The following is a 24,882-nucleotide window of genomic DNA, read 5'->3' on the forward strand; positions in this document are numbered from 1 at the left end:
ATTGCCCAAGCTGGCATCTACATGAATTTGCACTTGTCTGGTTATTGTCATGTATACACCCCCACATGTTTTCTCTTTGCTTTAAGTAGTTTCAATTGTTCAACACAAGTTGACTCAGTTGATAAGTTGATAATGACAAACTATTTCTCATTAAAAGGTTGTGTGTTCGGTTCAGCGGTTGATGTGAAGGTTGTGTTGGTGGATAATAGATAAGTACTTATGTAAGCAACCTATGATTATGGAGACATGCTTTGATTGATGGTTCATGGTGGTGACCGGAGCAAAATCCATCTATACTCTTATTCATAAAAAATAAGATTCATCTTTGCTGAGAGAGAAAAAGTGCATAGGAGGACAGATTGATGCGAATTTGAACAAGAGGCGCGCAAGATTTCATGTAATAGTTCTACTATGTTGTTGGCGATCAATTGATAAAATTGTTATTTTCATCTGATTTTAGGATATGAATTGAGAAGATTTCAGATGAGATTTTTTCTTTAATTTACTATAATGTAATGACACATTTGGCTTCTTTTTTTTAATATGCATGTTGTTCAAATAAATAAATAAATAATAGTCAGCTATCGATTTTGATATTTTATTGACCACAAAAATCATTGGGAGAACGAAGTGTAACCAGAATGTGGAGAATGCGTGTGTTAAAATGTGAAGAATACTGGGAGGCGTTTAACATGGACCAGTTTTTTCTGGTCCATGGTTGCACCACTTGCTTTTTGACCTGCTATTGCAGGTTTCCCGATTTTTAAATAAAAATAAAAATACATATTTATTAATTACAATAATTAATTTGTGATAATTTTAATTAAGTTAATTAAAACCTAATTCTCCCTAATCTCTCCTCTCTTCTCTCTCCTCTTCATCTTCTACCTCCCAATTTCTGAAATCAAAACCTCTCCCCATTCTCATTTTCGTTGTTCTTCCTCATCATCATCACTCTGTTCTTCTTCTCCTTCTTCTTCCCTTATATTGTTGCTTCCTCTGTCTAAGACCAGCCTCCAAACCAAGCACATCTCCTATCCATGACCCATCAATCCTCCAAACCAATAACTGAAACCTCCATCTTCTTCTCATCTTCTTCATGTTCACCCATCGTCCTCCTCCTCCATCTTCTTCTTCCCTCCACATTTCCCCTTCATCTCAACAAATTAATAACTGAAACCTAGAAACCCAACACCAGAAAACCCAGAAACAAAGCCACAATATTTTCATCTTACCCAGTTGGTGCTGTATGAGTTTTTAGCAAGTCATTCAAAGTCTGTGATGTAAAATTAATTTGCTTCCCGCAAACATGAGTTTTTCCGTGGCTCACCTTTTCTTTATGTTTGGGGCTTTGGGCATATTTGCATAAAGTTCATGGGTAACTTACTCATCATAAGGTTTCGGTTAATCATTGCACAAGCACTTCCATCCCCTTCTAACAATCTCATTATAACTTCTGGAAATTCTTATTCTGTAATTATTAGTTTCTACTCATGGAGCACTGTCCTCTCTTCAATTTTGCTATAGTGACATACCTGTTAGAGCATCAAACCCCCACAACCAAATAACAAACCCAAAATTTTGCTCCTCACAAAACAACCTGTTAGAGCATCAAACCCCCACAACCACTAAACAAAATCAAGAACACCAAAATGAAAATAAAAATAACAAACTCACTCCCAACCCAGAATCCCCACCACCACCCAGATTTCACTCCCAACCCAGAACCACCACCACCACCAACCCAGAACTCCTCACAAACCCCAGATCCAAACCACCACCCAGAACCCACTCCCAATCCATGCCACCACCAGCCCAAAACCCCCCTCAAACCCAGATCCAAACCTCAAACCCATAACTCATACAAAATCGATGGAAAAGAAGAGAAGAAGAAGGTGGGTCGTGATTGAAGTCTCAACCCAGGAGATGCAATCGGATCTGGAAAAAATTTCGAAGGCACCAAATCTTGTGGTTTCCCTTCTCAACTTTTTTTGAAATTTTCCGATTTCACCTTCACCCAACCACCTTAGAGAAGATCCACGACCCAAAGCTTTTCTCTTTCGATTTTGTGGTGGTGGTGGTGGCGGCGTGGTTGTAGTGCGGCGGTCGGATTTAGGGTTGTGGGTGGTAGTGGTTGTTGGGTGGGAGGAAGAAAAGAAGAAGATGAAAATATTTAATTTGACCTAATTCAATTAACCTAATAATTAATTAAAGATTAATAAAATATGTTTTTTGATTTTTTTAAAAAAAACTTGTTATTGTGGGTCAAAAGGGGGTGGTGCAACTTTGCACCACACAAAAGTGGTCCATAATAAATTTTTCCAGAATACTGACCCTTATTTATTTACGGGCTCCACTTTGACTTTCAAACAATGGCAACTGCCAAAGACTTTTAGGTGAAGGAATTAACAAACATGATTCAATTGCTTCAATGTCTTTCACAATTCTACAATAATTAAATTAATGTAATGATTCGAATTTCAATTCTTACTAGCGTTTTTGTCTCGTGCACACGACGAATATTGATTTAATTATTTAGGCACGTAATAATGAATTGACGATCTCTAAAAAATGAGCATTCAACCAAACAAAATCACAATGCATATCACACAACTTGCAAAATTTGACAAACACTTCATATATATATATATATATATATATATATATATATATATATATATATATTATCCTAAATACTTTTGAAATTGTGAAAAACATACTTAAATTAGATGAAAAATTGTTACCGAGAGTTGCCAAAAAGGTAAGAGCTATGAGATATAAGGGTTGAAGGGCAATGAAGAGTTAGCAAAAATTATTAGTTTTTACATGAATTATTTTTTATGTAAAATGTTTTTCCCCGTGAAAGTTTTTACCTTGTGATCTAAATATAAGTATATAGTATTCATTTAAGAAAAATGTTTTAAAATCTGACTGAATATTTGGCCTCAATTACTACTATTTAGTACTAATTTTAAATTTCAAACTCAAATTACAATTTTTCTTTTACAATTTCTAAAAAAGGAATCGCATTAACTTAAATTTAATATTGACTTCTTAATCTATGAGATGATTCTATAAATTATATTTATTTCTTAAAAAAGTAAAAGAAACTCAATTAATTATCTATATACTTTAGAAAAGAAGAACTTTGTGAGACCCACTTAAATGAGTTGACATTTCATGGTTCACTCTCACCCATCCCCCTCATTAGCTGACAAGTGTCAATCTTTAATTCATTATGATCAATTTATTGCAAGCTCATTTTTCCTTAATCTTGGTATTCAGGCCCATCATTGACAACATATTGGTTGATCATTAAATATCTCATTAATAACTGATTTTCTTTTATTTTCCCGTCCATTAGTGCTTAAATTTAGTTAATTAGAAGAAAAAAATTAAACTCTTAATTAATGCAGACAAAAGTCATCCCCTTATTGACTACCTATGAAATAATCATTCAAATTATAAATTAATGTGTTTAAAAACGATTTTGCTGGCAAGATTCAAATTCAAATTTTATTAACTTTTTCAACATGTCAATTCATATTTTGAAATATTAAATTGCTGATTAATTTTTTTTTCTATACAGTCCATTTGTGCTGAAATTTAATTGTCGTTTTTTTTCAACTATTAATTAAGGGTGTAACAAAAGTCACACATCATCTTTTAGTATGGAAAATCTTTCAAAATATCATTAATTGTTTCTTAATATGGTTATTCAGACATAAGGCATAAAAACGGAAATTTTCTCAAGATTTGATTTTTTTATGTGATTAAAACCGTTTTTGGTGATCAGGATTTAAATTCAAAATTTATTAATTTGACAACCTTTCAATTCAAATTTTGGAATATTCTTTTTGAAGTAATATTCTCTTTCCTTTTTTCACCTGTAAACATCATCTGGACTATTGTTGCAAAAGTGAATCGTTTATGGCTAAGTCCGAACTTATATGGTTCAAAGCTGCCTTTTTCGATGGACATGATTCTTATGGATGACAAGGTATAACATTTTTATATTCTTATGGATGACAAGGTATAACATTTTTATAGCATTTGACTTGAAAATATATTTTATAGCATTTTTATAGATTCCCACAGAAATTTATAAGGAACGATTATTATAAAAGGATTGAAGAAAACGACATGGTTCAGGGTTCTAATTCTTTAAAGATTTCCACATAAATTTTAAATTTGATAGACATAACTTTTTTGTTCAAGATTGAAGTCGCGAACACTTTCCATTCCATCTATAAAAATGGTATACCTTGTCATCCATAAGAACCATGTCCATCGAGAATGACAGCTTCGAACCATATAAGCTCGGACTTAGCAATAAACGATTCACTTTTGTAACAATAGTCCAGTTCTCCTTGAAAGCATCGATTTTGGCGAGATCGTCGATTTTGACAGTCATCAGAACAAAGGTTATTTCAAAGCTATTAGATGCTGGAAAATGGATGGAATGGTGAAGGTGAAGAATAACATAAGGGAGCATATATAGATGAGTCAGAATTAGAGTTAATAATGTCTACAGGTGAAAAAATGAAGAAGAATATTTCTCCAAAAAGAATATTCCAAAATTTGAATTGAAAGGTTGTCAAAATTAATAAAATTTGAATTTGAATTTGAATCTTGACCACCAAAAACGGTTTTAATCACATAAAAAAATTAAACCTTGAGAAAATTTTCGGTTTTAACTTATGTTACAACCTTAATTGATAGTTTAAAAAAAATAAATGACAATTAAATTTCAGCACTAATGGACGGTACAAAAAAATATTAATCAGCAATTTAACATTCTAAAATTTGAATTGACATGTTGAAAAAGTTAATTGAATTTGAATCATGACCAGCAAAATCGTTTTTAAACACATTAATTGACAATTTGAATGATTATTCCATAGGTAGTTAATGAGGAGGGATGACTTTTGTTACAATATTAATTGAGAGTTTAAAAGAATTAATTAACTAAATTTAAGCAATAATGGACAAAAAATAAAATAAAATCAGTTATTAATGAGATTTATAATGAGCATTCAATAGGTTGTCAATGATGAGCCTCAATACCAAAATTAAGGAAAAATGAGCTTGCAATAAATTGGTTAGAATGAATAAGAAATTGACACTTGTCAACTAATGGGGGTGGGTGGGTGAGAGTGAACCATGGAATGTCAACTCATGTAAGTGAGTCTCACAGTGATTTTCTTTTCTAAAGTATATAGATAGATGAATGTAAAAAACTCAATTCTCTACCACTTATATTTTCGAGATATTAATGTGCTTTTGGAAAAATAGTTTAATGAGAAGCTTATTGAAATACGTTCGACAGAGGTTATGGATATCATACATATTTATTCATAAGTTTATATGCAACTTGTGAAAATAAATTTAAAATAACTTATAAGTAAATCATAAGTTGTGGCCCAAATTAAAGTGGTCAACCGATGAACCTTCATTTTTAACCACAAGACATATTATTATTGATGTTTTTTAATAATATATCTTGTGGTTAAAAATGACTATTTACCGATTAACTATTTTTAAAGTATTTATATTAGTTATTCAAACACTTGCATAAGTATTGAGACAATAAGATAATCCTAAATGAGTTCTTTCAAAGAGTACCTAAATAAATCCACATTTATATTCACTCATACTTTGGTTTGAACAACAGTCTAGACTATAGTTGTATTAGTGTAGTGTCCACATCATATACTACGTGAGGCTTTTCACACCCTAAACGAAGTCAGTTTTGTCCATTGAAAATGTCATACAACCAGGCTCGCATCTACCCGATGAGCGTCTCGATTTTTACAGTTGAATCGGTTAAGGCTAGATCAAGTAGGTTCATTCAGATATAAACAATCAGAAGAATAAAAGAGCAAAACAAATCAAAGCATAAATGGAGGGAAGAGTGAGAAATAAATATAGAAATATCTATTCCAATTAAATAATCAAACATATATGATACATAAATGAGAAAGATACAAAAGAACAAAACAGAAAAAGAGTTGAGAGTAAGAAATAAGAGAAAATTGAAGACTTGGACTCATTATGGGCCTGTTTGATAACTGTTTCCAAAACAGTTTTCAGTTTTTAAAAACTGAAAACTTGTTTGGTAAGACCTGTTTTCAAAAACAGTTTTTGAAAACAGTTCTCATTTTCAGTTTTTAAAACTAAAAAACCAAAACAGGTAAAAGATGTTTTCAGTTTCAGTTTTTAGTTTTCAGATATCATTTTTCTAAATGTTCGAAAACATGTCATTAAAACTGTTTTCTTCTTCTGAAAACTGTTTTTAAGAATTGTTTCTGAAAACTGTTTTAAAAACTGAAAACTAAAACTGCTATCAAACAGGCCCATAGTCGTATAGCCGCTGCGATTTTTCGGTTCTATGGTGCGGTTTCTCGCATTTCAAGTCCCAGTGGAGCAGATTGGAGTTGAGGATGCGATTTTGAGCAGATCCACCAGAGGTTATTCGAACTTGATGATGAGGAAGCATGTAACTGAGGTACAACAACGAAGGGCGAACTCGTTTATTATGCGAATTGAAGCCATAGGTGAGAGGTGAAACTTTCAAATCTGGACAAGAGAGGAGAAAGAGAGGTAGTGGTGGGGTCTGTTGCGACGAGGGGAAGAGAGGAGAGAAGCAATGGTGGTGGTGGTGGCCCGTGGGATTCATTGTGACGAGAGGAAGAGAGGAGAATTGGGATAGTGGGGATGGCTCGTGGGGTCTGTGGCGATAACAAGAAGAGATGAGAAGTGGTGGCTAGGTCTTGGAGGAGAGATGTGAGAATAGAAGGTTGTGGTGGTGGGGTTTGCAAGTAAGGTTTGTAGTGAGAAGTTGAAGATGTGGTTGGTGGCTAAGTTTGTAGTGAGAGACTGAAGGTCAGGGTAGTGGGATAATGAGAGTATTTATAAGCAAGGTAATCAAACTCGAGAGTTTAGGTAAACTCATGGGGGGGGGGGTTACCGCATGCAAAAAATACATAAAAAAACACTATAATGGTGATGAACACGCACTAACAACTTTAAAAATGAACCAAATCACCAACAATAGTGATAAGAGCAAGTTCAAACCATAAATAAAATTACCAATAAGTTTAAGTTCATACATAAAAGCACTAAATAATCCAAATTTAAGGTTTCACAAGTCAAAAACTCATAATAAAACATTAAACAAAAGCCATAAATGATAAATCCAAGTGAAAAGTTGCAGAAGGAATTCAGGATAAATTTATAAATTGATAAATAATACCAAATACATGAATCAGGCATAGAGATCAGGATATGCTAGTGTCGCAACCGGTGTTGCGGCGAAAAATAATATAAAATAACATAGAGCCGCCACCAATTTATTTACGGAAATTGGAACTCTCAAAATATATTTAAACTAATCTGCGATTAGATATCTGAATTCGGGAGTCACTTACATGTGGGGAAGGTTTTAGCACCCCACGATGTCCGTTTAGAAAAACGGTACCTCTAATTAATTGTGCGAAATCTAATAACTTTAAACCTACTTATATCGTACCAAAAAAAGAAGATTTCATATATTATTTTTTATATGTTTTTAATTAAATAAAATAAAAGATTATTTATTGATTGGACCCGACAAGCTTTTGAGGCTTGCGCCTATGTATCCCCCGATGTGTAGTGGGGTCTTCAAAGCCCTGTAGTTCTGAAAATATTTTTAGGTTGGTTTGTGTTTTTTAATTTAGAAAAAAAGTTGTATATTTTATATTAACATATTTTAATTTTTCCATGAAAATTATATATTTTAAATTGGTGGGTGTTTTAATTATTTTATGAAAAAAATCTTAGTTTATTAATTTTTATATCTATCTATCTATACTATATATAAAAGCAAAGTTTCTGCAGCAATAAGGGTAAAACTGTACTTTTAGAAATTATTGCACATGAACTGGATTTTCTCTATGGGTAATTCAGTAAATCTAAATATCATTTGTTAGGGACTAAATCTTGACCGTCCGTAGCTTTTAATCTAGGCGGTCAGATTTGTGTCTGACTTTTCTTATTCTTTTCCAGTTGGTACAGGTTCGTGTTCACTCCCACATTCACCATTTTTGCAGATTGAAGCGGGTTCAGTGGTAGCATCCAAGGGGGACGCAGCTGTGCGGAATGGATTGTGAGGTGAGGGTTCTGAGAATGCCATTCGATAGGATCTTCCACCATGTGAGCGACCTCTTTTTCTCCCTTCTTCGCCGCGACTCATCTTTGATCAGGTAAGAATGTTTATTTTTCTGCATTCTTTCTTTCGCATAGCACCGTCCGCAATTTCATTCCCTAATATCGATCTTTGTGCTCATTTCAGCTTCGAATTATTTACATCTTGAATTAGGTACTTCGATCTCTCTCTCTCCTTATTTCAGAATTGAATTAGGTATCTCTCTGTTGTTTCAATTCCTTCGCCTTTTTATTTGCTCATTTCGGTACCGAGTCTAATAGGTCTGAATATGTATCAGGGGTTGTGAATGTGATTTCTCTCTGGCCGCTAAAATAAAGCTGATCTGAGGATGCAGGGTGGCGGCATGGAGAATAGGACAATTCTGAGGTTGGGTCGTAATAACCTTCATTCTATAAATTAGTTTACTTTAAATGTAGTATATTGAAGTTCTTGAAAGATGGCTAAAATTAAGTTGATGCATCTGTGTTGATGGTGAAGGAACGATTAAGTAGAATCAGCCAAGGCTGATGGGCTCAATGCAGTGGCTAGGGTTGGAATCCCAGATGAACATCGGGGAATCCTTTGTGATCTTCATTGGAGGGGCGGTTGTCGGAGTTCGCAGCTGTTGCGCGCCCAGCTGCATGAAGGAGTTGGATTCGAGGGGATCTGCGGCTCTTCCGACAGCATAGTGGATGTTCAAATATGGTGGAAATAACGACGGCTTCTTGGTGCGACTCAAAGGTGTCTTGCTCTAGCTGTGCTTGCGTTTCTTCTAATTTTCCCATAATTGTTTAATTGTTGTCTCGATTTTCATCTTATTCTTTCTTAAATTCATTCATCATTCTTATGCATACTGGAGAAGCAAATCCTGCCATCTCTCTTATCAGTCATTACATACTATTCAAATAATTCAATCACTTTAGATCTTAGTGTACGTTTCTTTCTTTTATTTAGATTTCGCTATTTCAGGTATTGTCCTCTAATTATCTCACTGCTGCTAGATGCTATCGATCCAAGGTAACATGTATGACTTCGCAAAATTTACTTATTACTCTATACATAACTAAAAACATGAAACGAAATAGTTGTCAGTGATTTCTCATTGTTTATGCAGGAAGTTTCCTCAGGCAAAGAGATCGATGGTAAAAACAGCGAGGTATTGTTTGGATTTTTTGTGACGACATTGATCAGATACAATATCCAAGTTAAGTGCTTTTTGTGCATCAGCTTGATTTTTTCCCACATCTATGTCTCTATCTCTCTCTGTTGTTTTTATTTTTTAGATGTGTAGGTTGGTACTAAATGATATCCTTGGGAAGTTTTTAATTTTCATTTCTCTCATAATTTAGTGATAATAGTTTTCCTGTTTCATATCTCTCATTGTTGAGCAGACCTGCAGAATGCTAAGATAGTTTTCCATTTGATAGATTTATGCAACTATCTCATAAATCTGGAAGATGGTATTTGGGGCTTAAAGAGAAAGATGCAGAACTTATGTCTTTATGCTCCATTGTGATTTGGTTACGACCACCTATGAAATGTGTTTCACAAGAAGGATACGACTCTGTTTTTTCTTGCTAAACAATAAATGTTGTTTTTTGTTGTTGTTGTCATTTGCCTGTAAATTTAATTTAACACTTTTCTGTTTGGTTTCCGTCTTTGCTCACAGATTTTGGTGTTTAAAATTAGGGGAAATCCCTTCGGCTCCATGCCCAGAGGTAAGCTGTATTTTCCCTCTGATATTTCTATGTAAAATTTTATTTCAGTTTATTTTTCTAAACATCAAATACACTGCTGTATTATGTTGGGATTTTTTAGAAAGAGAACTAGCAAGTAGTGAGTGTCAGAACTGTCCTTAGCAACCTCAGTCCTCATGTTTTTTCTAAGTTTCTTTCGATTTGAATGTCTTCACTCTTTAGCAAAATGAATTCAACTAATGAGCCTAGGTAACATGCTATAATGGTGGATCTGGTGCTTAGAAGACAAAATGGTAAGCTCAAACCAAACAATATTTGCTATTGATATCTTTGTGTCAATTAGCACCGTGCTTGACTGCTCTTGATGGCTCCCCATATATAATCTCTTTTTAATTTCATTGAAATGTGAGGTTTACTCCTCTCTATCAGTCTTTTTTAGACAACACTGTTAATGGCTGATACAATTGGTCAAGAATACACATTCAGCATGTAGCGGTAGGACATATTGTCATTTACATGTAAATCATCATTAAAAAAATTTGTATGACACTTGCTCACAAAATGATCATTGGTACTAAACAGTTTATAAGTGTGTGTCCACCAGTTGAGATAATGTGAAATCACAATAATCCTAATTCTAAAGAAGAGTTTCGCTCAATTTTTACCTCAAAGTGAGTGCTAAAGCGTTAGCTCTGGTGCCAACGGGTAGTCACTTGAGATTCTTCTTAGAGATGTGGTAAGTGGTAACCTTGATGAAGTGCAAATATTTTAATTTGCTGCAGAATTAACTTCTCTTCATTTGCAGGCACTGGACCTGATACGTGGCAAATTTGATGCTGATGGATTCTGCCTTAGAGGGTCACTTTTCAAAAGATGATGGAACTGAGTTGGTTCGAAACTTCTCTATCAGTCTTACATTTTGTGCTCCAGAACAATTTTTGCCCCATCACTTTTTGTTGAAGTTTTTTTTTTTGTTACGCCACAATGTTGAAGTTTCGTGGCTGCCAAAAATTAAGCTTATTGACAATTTTGGTCACACAAAGATTGCAAAAGTTTTAGTGGATTGTAAGAGAACAACAAAGGAACAATTCCTGGGGCGGGGATGGGGGAAAAACTATTTGCTTTTGGTTTAGGGGTGGGTAATGCTCATGAACTTCATGTGAGGGTCATTAAGGCCCCATGAGTTAGTGTTTGAATCTTTCATACATTGATGCTTTAATTTATTTTTTATATATATTTTTTTGATTGATTACCATTTGGATTTTGGATTTTAGAAATGATATTGGTACTAATATAGACATGGAACTTTTGGTCCAGGTTGTACCCTATGCCTTTCCATTGTCATTTTGTGGTTCTATATTAATATTCCACTATCTTAAAATTCTCATTCCACCGATAAAAAATAAGTTTTGCAAGTTTTTTTGAGTAGATATAAATGAAAGTGTTCTTGAAAATAAAGAAAAATATTGGAAAGTTGGATAATTCTTTAAATGCTATAAGGGTAAAAATGAAGAAAAAAAAATTAATGTTGCATAGATATTGTAAAGTGACTTATATTTTGAGTAAAAAAACCCACAAAAAGTGACATAATATGGGACGGTGGAGTAACTTTTTATTAATTGTTTATAAATGGTGTTTTCCTTTGTAACAAAAAAAAAATTGTTTATAAATGGTCACTATTAAAAAAATTATTGTTTCGCAAGATATTAACTCCAAAAATTAAATTACAAGGATTAATTTTATGTTAAAAGTAAATTCTAATTTAATTTATTTTAATTTGAAAATATATTTAATTTAAAAGCAAATACATAGATTATTGATGATATAAATTGTAAACTAAATAATTATTTATAAGTATATAGATTATTTTTCATATAAAAATGAATGTATATATTATTATGATTTAAAAATATATAGGCTATTTAATTTATTTTTCGGGGAGTAATCTCTCTTTTATTTATCATGTGATGGATCTTCCTCAAGCACTAGAAGCACACCTTCTTTCTATGATCAAATAACTACCCATCTCTTCATACGTTATTTTAGTTCATATGAGTTACGAATTCCACGGGACACAATTAATTAGTTTTAACTTAAGGAATTATTAACTAACTAATATTAATTCATAAAAATTAAAGGTGATAAATTTAACATTAAATATGATGGTAATGCCAAAAACAACTTTTTCACTAACCCTTTTCCATACAACTAGATAAATTAATAACAATGCTCTTCCAAAAATATTCACTTCACATAATCTCTTTTGAGCTCTTTGCATATTGCATTATGCAAGTAGCTAGCTAAGTCAAAGGCTGAAACTCTTTTAAGTCACTTTTCAAGTATGTATTCCCACATGTTTGATATTGATGTAGTATCTTAGAATGTCTATATGTGCTAGAATTTGCTCCTCCACTTTCTAATGATATTCTTTTTGGAAATTATGACACCCTAAATGATATCCACACATCGGAGTTTTTAAACACAATAAAATAAACTCTTCATGTTTTCCGAGTGATGCTTTTAAGAAACATCGACCAATCAGATGGATTGTACAATGGTACACATCTGAATATTACTCGAATGGTGACATATGTTTTGGAAGGAAATGTTACATCTAGAACAAATGCCGAAAAAAAAGTGTCCATACCAAGATTAATATTAACCCCGTCAGATAGGAGAATACCTTTCAAATTTCAAAGGAGACAATTTCCTAGACCACTCTCTTTTGCCATGACAATAAACAAAAGTCAAGGAAAATGATAGTATATAAAAAGGGTGGGGTTATATTTGCCAAAACTGGTGTTTTCACATGGCCAGTTATATGTAACATTTTCTAGAGTCACGCACTGTAAAAGATTAAAAATCCTTATCTCGCAATGTCAAATGAAGGTGATATTTTTACAAAAAAATGTGCAATACATGCTCTCTGTTTTATTCTAATTGAAATAGTTCCAATTGCCAAAAAAAAAAACAACGTCTATTCTTATCACATACACGTTACTTCAATTCCATGTAATAAACTATTCAATAGATTTATAAAAATTATATTAATCTAGCATTTAAACCAATAAGTACAAAAGATAAAATAAAAAATAAAAACAAACATTCAGTAAAAAAAACATGAAAATCTAAGAATTCATAGTCTAAAATAAATTTTTATCTTTTAATTAACAAAATATCTTTAAAAAAATACAAATTTAACAAAAAAAACACACAAAAGCCAAAAATGAATATCCCGTGCATCGCACGGGTAAAAAGTACTAGTTTCATATATTTTCCGTGAACTAATCGACCTCAACATTTCATAAGAAATTTTTCTATTATTTGTTGGCATGTAACGTAGAGATCAGCATTAAATGATGATTATAATTTTATTCTTTTATAATCTAAATAAATCTATAAATCATAAAGAACCATTTTGATATTTTTCAGTTTTGTCCTTTTAGATGATCAAGATATGATAGTATATTTAGGATTTAACCGAGAACTATATTAAATCAGTTCAAGAAATGCTATACAAACCAATTGAATATCATAACCCAAAATATAGATAACAAATCAAATCAAAAGGTGATAAAGGAAAAGAACCCTGACCTGTTGGCAAACTGAACGTGATCTTGTACCAAAAAAAAAACTGAACGTGATCTTTCTTCTTGATGAAATAATACAATTGTCTCATGGCTGGTACTACACTTGGCCTCTCCATGAAATAAACCCATGTGCTTCCCAGCCTCTTTCTCTACCTAAGAACGAATGAAGTTGCTTCATAGTGCAGGTCGGAGGGATATGCGTAAAAGAGAGAAAATGAAGGGATATATAGTGGACATGGTGGTCTTGGATGGGTGAAGAAGAAGAAATGCGATGAGCATTTTAAAAATGACTTGGGGAAGTGTAACTACGGAGAATGAAGGTGGACTTGGAGCATGGTAAATATAACGGAGCTTGATTGTGAAGGAGTGAAATTGCGGTGGTTGACAAAACAATGGAAGAAATGGGAGTTGGGGTGGCTCCTCTATTTATAATTGTTTACATAGGGTTTGGTCCCTCCAACCTCCATTTGATTTACCCAAGATTTCATTCCTCAATTCCTAAAATAATTGACATATTCTAATCATTCCTTGGAATCATTCCTCAATATTTTTGAAGAAGATCAAACATTTAACTAAGAAAATCTCCTAATTAAGTTTAAAACCTCTAATTTTATTATTATTATTATTATTGGAATTAATTAATAATTATTATAATTTCTGAAATTATTTAATCAATTGATATTATTATAATTTTGAGTGTAAATTATTGAATTATTAAAATATTAATCAATCTATAAGACCTTCAAATTATTGAATAAGTTATTACGAAATAAGTATATTATTATGAGAATATATGAATTGGTTGATCTTTGTCTGTTATCTGTTTTCCGTAAATGGATTTCTTTGATTTAATTACTGTTGTCATGATTATGAGAATGTGTGTATAACATGTATACATAGTAATGTCTCATAGGACAACACCACCTTGTTGTTATTGTTGTCGGAAAACAGCATAAGTCTTATTTTTGTAGTTAGTCGTCAGTAAGAAATAGACTTAGGGTAATTATTTAATTTATCTTATCAGTCATTATAAATAAAAATAAAATGGTAATAATATGAATAATTTCGTGGTTTTCAAAATTAATGACTAGGAGAGAGAAAAGTGGGTTAAAAGCCTAATTTGGAGCTGTTTAAGGGATTTTTTTCATAAAAATTGATTAAACCTTTTAAAAAATTGAAAAGGTAGTACAATATATTCAAATAAAATTAAGATTAGGTCTGAGGTGACTCAAAAAGTAATTATTTTATTAAAAAAATTATTTTCTTAAATAATTCGTAATTGTTTAATTTAATGATATTAAGGTAATTTAAGGACTATATCATTAACATAAGAAAAATTTGAAATTTGGGTTGGTAAAAATAGTAGATAATATATGAAGATAACCAAAATCATCTTGGAGTGGAAAATTGGTTAAATGTTGTTGTTGGAAAGTTAATGGAATTAACCTTGTTGTTGGTTGTTGTTGATTAAGGGGATGGACCTTAATATTGTTGTGGGTTGTTTGATTAAGGGGATAGACCTTAATCTCGTTGTTAGTTGTTGTTTGATTAAGGGGATGAGCCTTAATCTTATTGGTGATATTCTGATATCTTATCTTTAATTTGTAGATATGTTGTTATTTTGTTTTAGTATTTGAATATGTTGTGATTTGTTAAAAATTGAAGATATGCTGTTAGTAGATTAAATTTTGAAGATAAGGTTAATTTGTTAAGGTGGTTGCTCATTCAAATTTCGAACTCATGTGAGTTTGAAATTCGAATTGGGATAGTTGTTTGTTGTTGATTGTTTTTCGGAGCTAACCCTTAATGTTTGCTACTTGTCTATGTGGGCGCTTAACGCTTTAGTTGATGGGTCGTAAGTGGTGAAGTTTGAATTTCTTGACGACAAGGAGTCGATGACAAAGCTTTGGAACGACGTAGAAGGAGGGCTTGCAAAGCGGACATTTTTGAATAATTGTTATCTTTAAGCTTGAATTTTAATCTCCCCGAACGTCGATATTTTGTTGGAGTTGAACTGCGCTAGCGGTTTTAATTAGGGTTTATTTATTTGGAGTTGAACTGCGCTAGCGGTTTCAATTTGAAATACTATTGTTCGAATGATGATTTAAAAATCAAGGATAGGTTTTTGAAAAAGTTGATTAAGATAATTAAATGGATTTTTGAACTTATGGATAATTGAACCAATTGTTTTGGAAATGATTTGAAAATATTATTGAAAACCCCATTTGAGTTCGAGTAAAAGTTCGGGTTGTTTTGTCTAAGGCAATAAGGGTTTTTAGGCAAGAAAGACTTTTAATGAGGCATTGTGTCGGCCAGCTTACTTGGGAACTTCGCGGGCCATTTCTTGGGTGTTGATGGGCCTTTGTTTCGAAATGTCACCCTTTAAAGAAAAAAACCCGAATTAGTCCCCATATTTGGTTGGTTACTAATGTGATCCCCGATTTAGAAATTTGGGCGTTACAGGATCCTAAACCGCAATTGACCGGTCCAAACCACCAGAACCCAGTCCTTTTCACCCGCAAGACCCATTTTCTGGTCCACCCAACCCGATTTCACATTTTGGCTCGGTTTTGACAAGTCTAGTTCGGGTCGGTGAACCTTGGACAACCCTACTACAATATATTGATTATGAAGTGCGTACTTTTGGCTTAGAAGACCTAAACTACAAGCTTGGAGTAAAACAATTATGATTGTCATGATTGACATAGTATAATATCTTAACAGGTAAAGTTTGTATTTCAAAATGATAACATCTTAAAATCAATTGTAAAAGACTTTGTAAACACGTACTTAAAAATATTTTGGTACATTCATAGTTATTTTTTCTTACCTCTCAATTTCACATATTTTAGGTGTAAATGGGTCTTAAGGTAACATTATTCCTATTTAAAACCTTATTAAAATACTCCCTCCGTTTCAAAACTATTGTAGTTTTAGTTTTTTCACAAAGTTTAAGAGTTCATTAATTAATGTTATAATTTGACTGAAACACCCTTATTTAATATGAGTTATATGAAAGAGAGAGAATGAAAATAATTGGTCAACTAATTGGTGAGAATTGTGATTGGTGGAAATAAGAGGTGATACTTGGGAGATACAATATTAAATGAGGGCATGAGTGGAAGATAATGTTAGAAATCACATGGATTTCTTCAATGGGATCCCAAACATAGCAAAAGGGAGAATAGGAAAATTGATTCCAATATTCATTCATTATTAAAATTGATTATGGAAAAATACAATGAGTATGCTATTTATAGCATAATTGCCTAACTAACTATTAACTATCTACAATGTGGTCCTCATACTATCCCTACTCACTAAATGTGATCCTTGTATTTTAATATCCTCCCGCAAGCTGGAAGTAGTATTTAGTAGTACATCCAGCTTGAAAATAGAACTAAACAAAAAATGTAATGATGAAAATCAAATTCAGTATATAAGCAGTAGCAATCTTCATAGTCCGCAGCTCTCAAGTCTCAATCCATATCATGTACTCATAAACTGGCAGCCTTCTCTTATCCTCTAAACAGAACTCATTCGGCATAACAAACATAATGCTTGATCCATCTTGAACCTTGGTTCCAGAGAGGAAAAATTGATTATGGGAAGTTACCATCACTGGTTCACTCTCATCATTAAGAAACTCTGCAGTATTAATACACTGCTGCAGTAGTTGTTGAACTATTTGCTTTATTGCTTCCAAGTACTGATCATGCAAATACTCAAGTAAGCACTTGATGAACAATGTGGCAGCAGCAACAAAAACAAGTGGAATTGAGTTGCCAAACCATAAGAAAACATGAGCAATCACTGCATCAAAAGGCCCTGCCCCAGAAGATCTCTGCCTCCAGATAAGAGCATTTAGCACAAAGAATACTTCAGATGAAATAGCAAGAAATATGGATGTTGTCTTGAGAGTGATTTCCTTCCATTTTATTCCCTTGAACATCTTATAAAGACATAATGAAAAATATCCAGCATAGAATTCAGATATCATCAATTCAATCTCCTTCTCAGCAGTGTTAGCAATGGAGTAAAATGAATCAGTTCTGAAATAAGGAGACATAGGCACTTCTAATGAAAACTTGACATCTTCAACACATAAAAAATTATCTCCTACATTCACAATCAACAATCTCAAGAGCCCAAGTTCTTCTCTGCAACTGTTACAACAGACAAGCACCAATACATCCTGATATATGCTCAAATTTGAAGCACAACCTATTTGTTTATCAAATGACTCAAGCTGAACTTGCTCCAAACTGCTTAATGAGCATCTATCAATCATTGGTGCATTTACACAAACACCTTGTGTGCAGCTCCTGAATCCACCAGGATCAAGTAAAATTGACTTAGAAGAATCTCCTATCATTGTGTCATTTTCACAAACAGCTTGTGGACAACACCAAAAACCATCAATCTCAAGCAACAAGTTCGAACCATTCATCCAATTAAAGGAGAAATCCCATAATCCCAGCCAAGACAATTGAAATTCTTTGATTGAAAGAAGGATTTGAGTTACCTTTGTGACACAACTTTCTCCAAAAGACTGATCGATGATGTGAGGAACATCAATTTGTTGAGTAACAGAATTCTTCATGAGACATGGAGAATAGGAAGATGAATCTGCTCCAAGATTAATCACAGCCTCACTAAAATTTCCAAAAGCATAAGCATTGGTGGCTGGTTTCCATGCCAGAAATTGAACATTCTGATCAGCACAGAACGAAAGACGCGAAATAAGGGAAGATGCTACACCAAGATCAATGGTCGACACTGAATCAGAAGCAATGGCTTCTTCCACGAGAGAAATTGATGAAGCGGAAGCTTCAAGAATTTTCTCAGGCACAGTTTCAACCATGGCTGAATCAGAGAAGGACGAAGAACCATAATTGGAAGTTGTAGTAGCATCGCGAGTGGACGATGAACCCAGCAATGAAGAAGAAACGAAGAAACCCTTGCTGATAGTGCCAAAAACGAACGGCTCAATCGCCGGTTTCCACGCCGGAATCTTGATTTCTCGATCGGCGAAGAAAGAAACAGGAAAATGATCAAGAATCTTCTCAGAAATCGTTTCATCTATGGCAGAATCAAAGCACGCAGAGGAAAGAGGAACTGGAGCATGCAAGACAGAATCCTCATCTTCAACCTTCACGAATGATTCTTGCACCATGAGAGAATCAGAAGCCATGACCATCGAATCAGAGAACGATGAAGGAGAAGATGAAACTACAGCAATGTCTCCAAAATCAGTGACCAAATCAGAGAAATTGAAGGAAGATAATCTCGCAGTGGTGCTGCGGCGGCAGCGCTTGAAGCCACGTCGAGCAGGTCGGAGGAAGCGCTCGTAACTCGGCGACGGCAGCGGCGGCGGAAGAGGCGGTGAGCTCCATTGGAGCTCTGATACCATGTTAGAAATCACATGGATTTCTTCAATGGGATCCCAAACATAGCAAAAGGGAGAATAGGAAAATTGATTCCAATATTCATTCATTATTAAAATTGATTATGGAAAAATACAATGAGTATGCTATTTATAGCATAATTGCCTAACTAACTATTAACTATCTACAATGTGGTCCTCATACTATCCCTACTCACTAAATGTGATCCTTGTATTTTAATAAAAATACAATGAGTATGCTATTTATAGCATAATTGCCTAACTAACTATTAACTATCTACAATGTGGTCCTCATACTATCCCTACTCACTAAATGTGATCCTTGTATTTTAATAGATAACGAGATAAAATACTTTGGATATGTAAAACAACAATGATTTTGGAACAAAACAAAAAAGTTAAAACTACAATAGTTTTGGAACGGAGGGAGTACTCTTTATGGAGGTAATGCAGTGGCAGATTTTTTTATTTTCTATCTTTGGTATAGGTTTTCTTAAAATATCTTGAATAGTTCATGTATGTTGTGCACCTTGCTTAAAGAAATTTAGAACAACCGAATTATTTAAATAGGTTTGACTTTTTATTAGATCATAAGAGCCAGAGTTAGAACTTCACATGACTTTTTGATTCATTATCAACTTTCTTTGGGCGTTAGTTGGCTCTTGGTTGAAATTTACAGGTGCACTTTGTAACAAAGCTGGTAGAACGGAAAGTAAGCACTTCTAAACTATCGAGTAGGATGTCAGTAATACACTGTGAAAATCAATAGAGGCTCACTCCTAAATAGGAGTGTCATGTCCACCTTATTTTTTAGGCGCTAGCTTATGCTCTCTTTTTTATTTTCCCCATACCCAAAATAAAACCTTACCTTGAACTTTCGTCGTTTTAATTTATTCACACATAACTTTTTCTCTTAACTCATTTTTCACTTATTTTCTGGTTTTAAACACAATACTGAGTGTTATACCTTTTTTTATAGACAAATGTTAGTTGCTAGTAATGTTAGTAAATTAGTCATCTTCGAGGTTCGAACTTTGGACTCTTCACCATTCATCCTACCAAACCCTTATATCTCTAACTCTTACCACTTGAGCTATCCTTTAAGAGACTAAGCATTATCCCTAATATTATCCTTACATTTTTCTCTTTTCAATTTAAATCTTTTTTGAAAGATATTTAAATCTTTTTTTTTTGGTCAAAAAGATATTTAAATCTCTCACAAGTTATGTGTGAAAATGGGCTATGATGTCATCATCAAACATAAAAAAAGGGCTACGAAGCAAACTTTTTCAGTTTTTTCCCGAAACTACAACGGCAAATTAGTAAGGTGGGCCTAATCTAGGCATTCTTAAGAGTTAAGAAGGGGTGTTCGATGTGGGATCCACACGGTTGTCTTGAGGCAGCGGCAAGTTCCAATTTGGAAGGAAGAATGCCAAACAAGTCCCGACTCACGCAAACAGCCAACACCACTTTTCTGCTTTATTCCCTTCCCCACTAATCAAGCCTCCTCATGTCATGTTAGTGCTCTAATCTTCTATTATTTTAAGACTAGTTCTCTAGCAACACACAATTTTAATCATATACTCCAACACATATAAATATTATTTTATATATTAGAAAAATAAATTGCACACCTTTAAAAATTAATTTCTGCACCTTCCTCAGTTAACCTCATATATTTTCGAATTCTTACCACTTGAGCTACCATTCAGGAACCAACACATATAAATATTGTGATTGATTTACTTTTTGAAAAATAAACTAATTTTCCATTTTTTAAAAGTATTAATTTTTTAAAATAAATCAATCACGATGAGTATGTTGGAGTGTATTTATGTTGCGCCGTGTAGCTTGCATTATTTGGTATCTCAATTATAAGAGTGCTCCCTCCCCTTCCCCCATTCATTCCCCTTCCTCTCTCATTTGGGAAAAATCTCAATAGTTAGCCTCCAACAAAGCAAACACCCATTCCCATCTTCCATTCCACACCTAAAAACTCCTTGCCTCTTAATTGCAATTTACTAAAAGGTATTTTTTCTCTCTTCCATCATTTGACTTTCTCTATGTAGCAATTTCTCTTTGGTTTGGGAGTTCAAACATAGTTGATAAATTCCACAATATGATATATAAATATATGGTTGGCTGAATTGACTTACTCTTTCAACTCTTGTCTCTTCGTGCTATATATAATGCATATCCTATGATCCTTTCATTATCACAATCATAGTAATCATAACTGTAATTTTGTTGTTATTGTTCTTTTGGGTTTGATTGATTGATACCATGATGATTCGATTTCAGTTGCTGGTGGTTCTTGTGTTGGTAATTTCTACTGTCAGATACAGAATGGCCCAAGCAGAATCGAATCCTGGAAATGTGTACACGCTGGAGTCTGTGAGGAAGGGTCTGGTTAGGCAAGAAGATACCATTGTTTATGGCCTCATTGATAGAGCTAGGTTCCCTTTGAATTCTCATACCTATGAGGAAAACTACTCTAAAATCCCGGGTTTTTGTGGCTCGTTGGTCGAATTTGTTGTTCAGAACACTGAGGCCGTTCAAGCTAAGGTAAATAACTACTGCTATTAGTCTATACATTTTCATAGCTTGTTTTGATTTGGGTTGCCAAGTCATGTTATTTTAATATTGTGTGGTGTTTATTCTTAAGCAAAATCTCGGGTTTGAGTGTCTTGTCTTGTGTAAGGAAAAAAATCTCCGCCGCGAGAGCTAGTCCCACAAGGATCTGGCCTCCCATTGAGATAACTGTGTTACATAAAAATAAAAATTGTGGTATTTGCCTTGTCCCCTGGGTTTTACACTGCGGTTGAGCAGCGGTCCTTAACATTGTGGATAAGTTGTATGCATTTGTGGGAGCTCGAAAAACCTTAATATTGTTGTTGCTAACTGCAATTTTGAAACCATATCTGCAACTTCAATGTCAGGGACTGCACATTTGTGTCTTGTTTTAAATGAATTGGGCAGATTATTAAGATTAAGGGTGTAAAATGGATATGAAAAGGAGGGATGTTATCAAATATGCTGATTGGTAATTTAGCTAACAATCTAGCTTCACATACTTCTGAGTAATAAATACACATTGGGAATATTGGATTTTGTTTGTTTTTAAAAGGAAGTTTGAGGTGGAGTAAAAGGCGATATTCTAAGCCCTTTGCAAAATGCATAACTTGTTCTGACTCTTAGGCTCTTGGGTGTTGAAATGAGGGCTAACTTTGATAAGGTGGAGCACATACTAATTTAATGACATGAGATGGAACTTCTCTGCAACATTTGCAAGGTTCAGTTCATAATTTTGTGCTTCTGTTATTACTTACTGACCAAGTTTCTTCACCTGGGGTAAATGGATTCATCCAATCAAACATGTATTATATCTCTGCTAATCGCAATGAGTGGTTCTTATCTGCTATGTGTCGTGTTATTGCATTTGAAAAAATGTTTAATAAAAATAATATGGTATATTACAGGCTGGAAGGTACCAAAACCCTGAAGAAAATGCCTTCTTCCCAGAACATTTTCCATTATCAATTGTGCCATCGTACCCCTTCACACAGGTAGCTCACCAAGACTCAACAACGACTTCCAATTTCCATAGTTCATGTAACTTACAATAAAAATGATTAGTTCTATCATTCATCCTTCTTTAGATTTTGCATCCTGGAGCCGCTTCGATTAACATAAACAAGTCCATTTGGAAAAAGTACTTTGATGAGTTGCTTCCAATTTTGGTTGCTTCGGGTGATGATGGCAACTATGCACAAACTGCAGCTAGCGATCTTTCATTATTGCAGGTATGTTTTTTTTTCCTGAAACTTCATTTGGGAGTATGGTTATGGATGAATTTAGGTAGAGAAATCTTTACAAACAATAACCAATTTAAATTTTGTCAAAATCAGTCTTCAGTTATCATTTGTCAATGTATTTTAGTGCAACTCATGTGAGATTTTTTAACAGTGGCCTAGAGGCTAAAAACTAGTGTTGATTCTGATTTATGCAAATCATCTTGTAAAATATCTGCAGGCCATCTCCAGAAGGATTCATTATGGAAAGTTTGTAGCTGAGGTGAAATTCAGGGAATCTCCTCAAGATTACGAGCCTTTAATACGAGCTAAGGTAAATATTTGTGCAGATTGCTAAGTGTTAGCAAATTTAGGTCGTTTGGAAAAGCTTATTTGAGTTTATCTTATAGCATAAGTGATATGTAAGTGTTTGAGAGAGCTTATGGAAATACTTTATGGCCTACATATAAGCTATTTGAGCTTATTTTCATAAGCTGTTTAGATTAGCTTGAGCAAGTGTTTTTGCCTAGCTACCTATAACATAGTTTGAGCTTTTCTCAATAAGCTTCTCATATTAGGTCACGATTAAGTCCTTATGCGTAAGGACTTATTTCCATAAGCTCTTTATTAACTTGGTTACTCAAACTTGCTAAGTTCCATAATAAATATCTGTTTTTACAACACAATTCATTTGGTATACATTATCATCAAGATAATATACCATGATTTAATGGTTAGATTACTTGTCTTCAAACTTATACCTGATATCACATGCATTTGGGTAAACAACTTAATTAAGTGTTTATAGCAATAACTAGTTATCGCATAAGCGCTTATTCATAAACTTATTGATATGTTAGGTAAACATACATGCTTTTTCATAAACTAATATGAGCAGCTTATCAATAGGTCATAAGTTATTTATGTAAGTTCTCTCAAACATTTACATAAGTGTTTATGCTACAAGGCAAACTCAAATAAGCTCTTACAAACAGGCACAATCTTAAATGTTTTTATGCAAATGGAGCTCACATCTATAATGGTACCCTCTTGGATTTTGCAGGACAGAGAAGGGTTGATGAAATTATTGACATTTGAGAGTGTTGAAGAGATGGTGAGAAAGAGAGTTGAAAAGAAGGCCATGGTGTTCGGGCAGGACGTAGGCCTAAACGGTGATGATGAAAAGAAAGTAAAACGCAAGTTTGATCCATCAGTGGCTTCTCGCTCGTATCAGAAGTGGATAATACCTCTCACCAAGGAGGTTCAGGTTGAGTACCTCTTGCGCCGTCTAGATTGAGACCGTCTCAATGCAATTAGGAAGAAAAAAAGGAACATGATGTTCTGTTCAAATGCATAAGCTCTTATGTGATCCTAGAACACAGGAATATGATATCCTTGTTCAAATGCATAGGTTCTTATTTATTGCCAATTCTTACAAGAAAGAAATATCATGTCTTTGTTCAAATGCATAAGCTTTTATGTGATCCTTTTTTGCCAATCTCTTAAGGTGTTTGGAAAATTAAACTAAAATGTCGTTAATCACATACTGTGCAAGTTTAAGAGGGTAGCTGCTGGCTTGGAAACTCGTGTATGAACCCAAATTTAAACATGCAGTTAGAAGAAAGGAACATGATGTCCTTGTTCTATTGCATAGACTCTTATGTAATCACTAATCAGTGATTGCTAATTTCTTAGAAGAAAGGAATATGATATCCTTGTTCAAATTGATAAGCGCTTATGTCATCCATTATTTAATTTCAGTTACTTCTAAGTTTGAAGTAAGGAATATTTTTTGTTACATCGGAAAGTTAAATTGCATTAGCCACGAATCGATCTCTGGACTTCCCCTGCCCAACCCATATGTCCCCAGCTCCTACCACCTGAGCTATCCTACGGGGACTTAGAAGTAAGGATTTTTTTTTGAACCAGAAGTAAGGAATATGATGACAAAATAACATACTTTTTTTATTTAAAATCAATTACCTACATTGAATAATGTCATTAAATTCTACCAAAAAAAAGATTAAACTTAAAAAGCTAATTTGAAATTTAAGCTAGAGTTTATATCATTTGCATGAGATCATAAGTTCAAATTTACAATTTTATGCTTAAGTAATTCAAACATGTTTAAACATAGTGTTTTTTATGTCCTTTAATGTAATTTTATATGAAAATAAAAGGACTTTTATGATTTTATACTCAAACAGTTTAA

At 33.5% G+C, this 24,882-nt stretch overlaps 1 protein-coding gene across 2 annotated transcripts; it reads left to right on the forward strand.

The window, feature by feature from the left end:
- Positions 1 to 20,747: 20,747 nt before the first annotated feature.
- On the forward strand, positions 20,748 to 24,168 carry LOC130720402 (chorismate mutase 2-like). 2 transcript variants are annotated; one of them, XM_057571040.1, is made up of 6 exons: positions 20,748 to 20,907; positions 21,181 to 21,444; positions 22,359 to 22,445; positions 22,539 to 22,682; positions 22,912 to 23,004; positions 23,734 to 24,168. In XM_057571040.1, the coding sequence occupies exons 2-6, from the start codon at positions 21,226 to 21,228 to the stop codon at positions 23,965 to 23,967; spliced, it is 777 nt and encodes a 258-aa protein (XP_057427023.1). In that variant the 5' UTR covers positions 20,748 to 20,907; positions 21,181 to 21,225; the 3' UTR covers positions 23,968 to 24,168. The 2 variants fall into 2 exon arrangements, with proteins under 2 accessions (XP_057427023.1, XP_057427022.1); XM_057571039.1 differs by lacking the exon at positions 20,748 to 20,907 and having other exon boundaries at positions 21,148 to 21,444.
- The last annotated feature ends 714 nt before the right edge of the window (positions 24,169 to 24,882 follow it).

Source organism: Lotus japonicus, chromosome 5, assembly GCF_012489685.1.
Source record: "Lotus japonicus ecotype B-129 chromosome 5, LjGifu_v1.2".
Taxonomy (NCBI): domain Eukaryota; kingdom Viridiplantae; phylum Streptophyta; class Magnoliopsida; order Fabales; family Fabaceae; genus Lotus; species Lotus japonicus.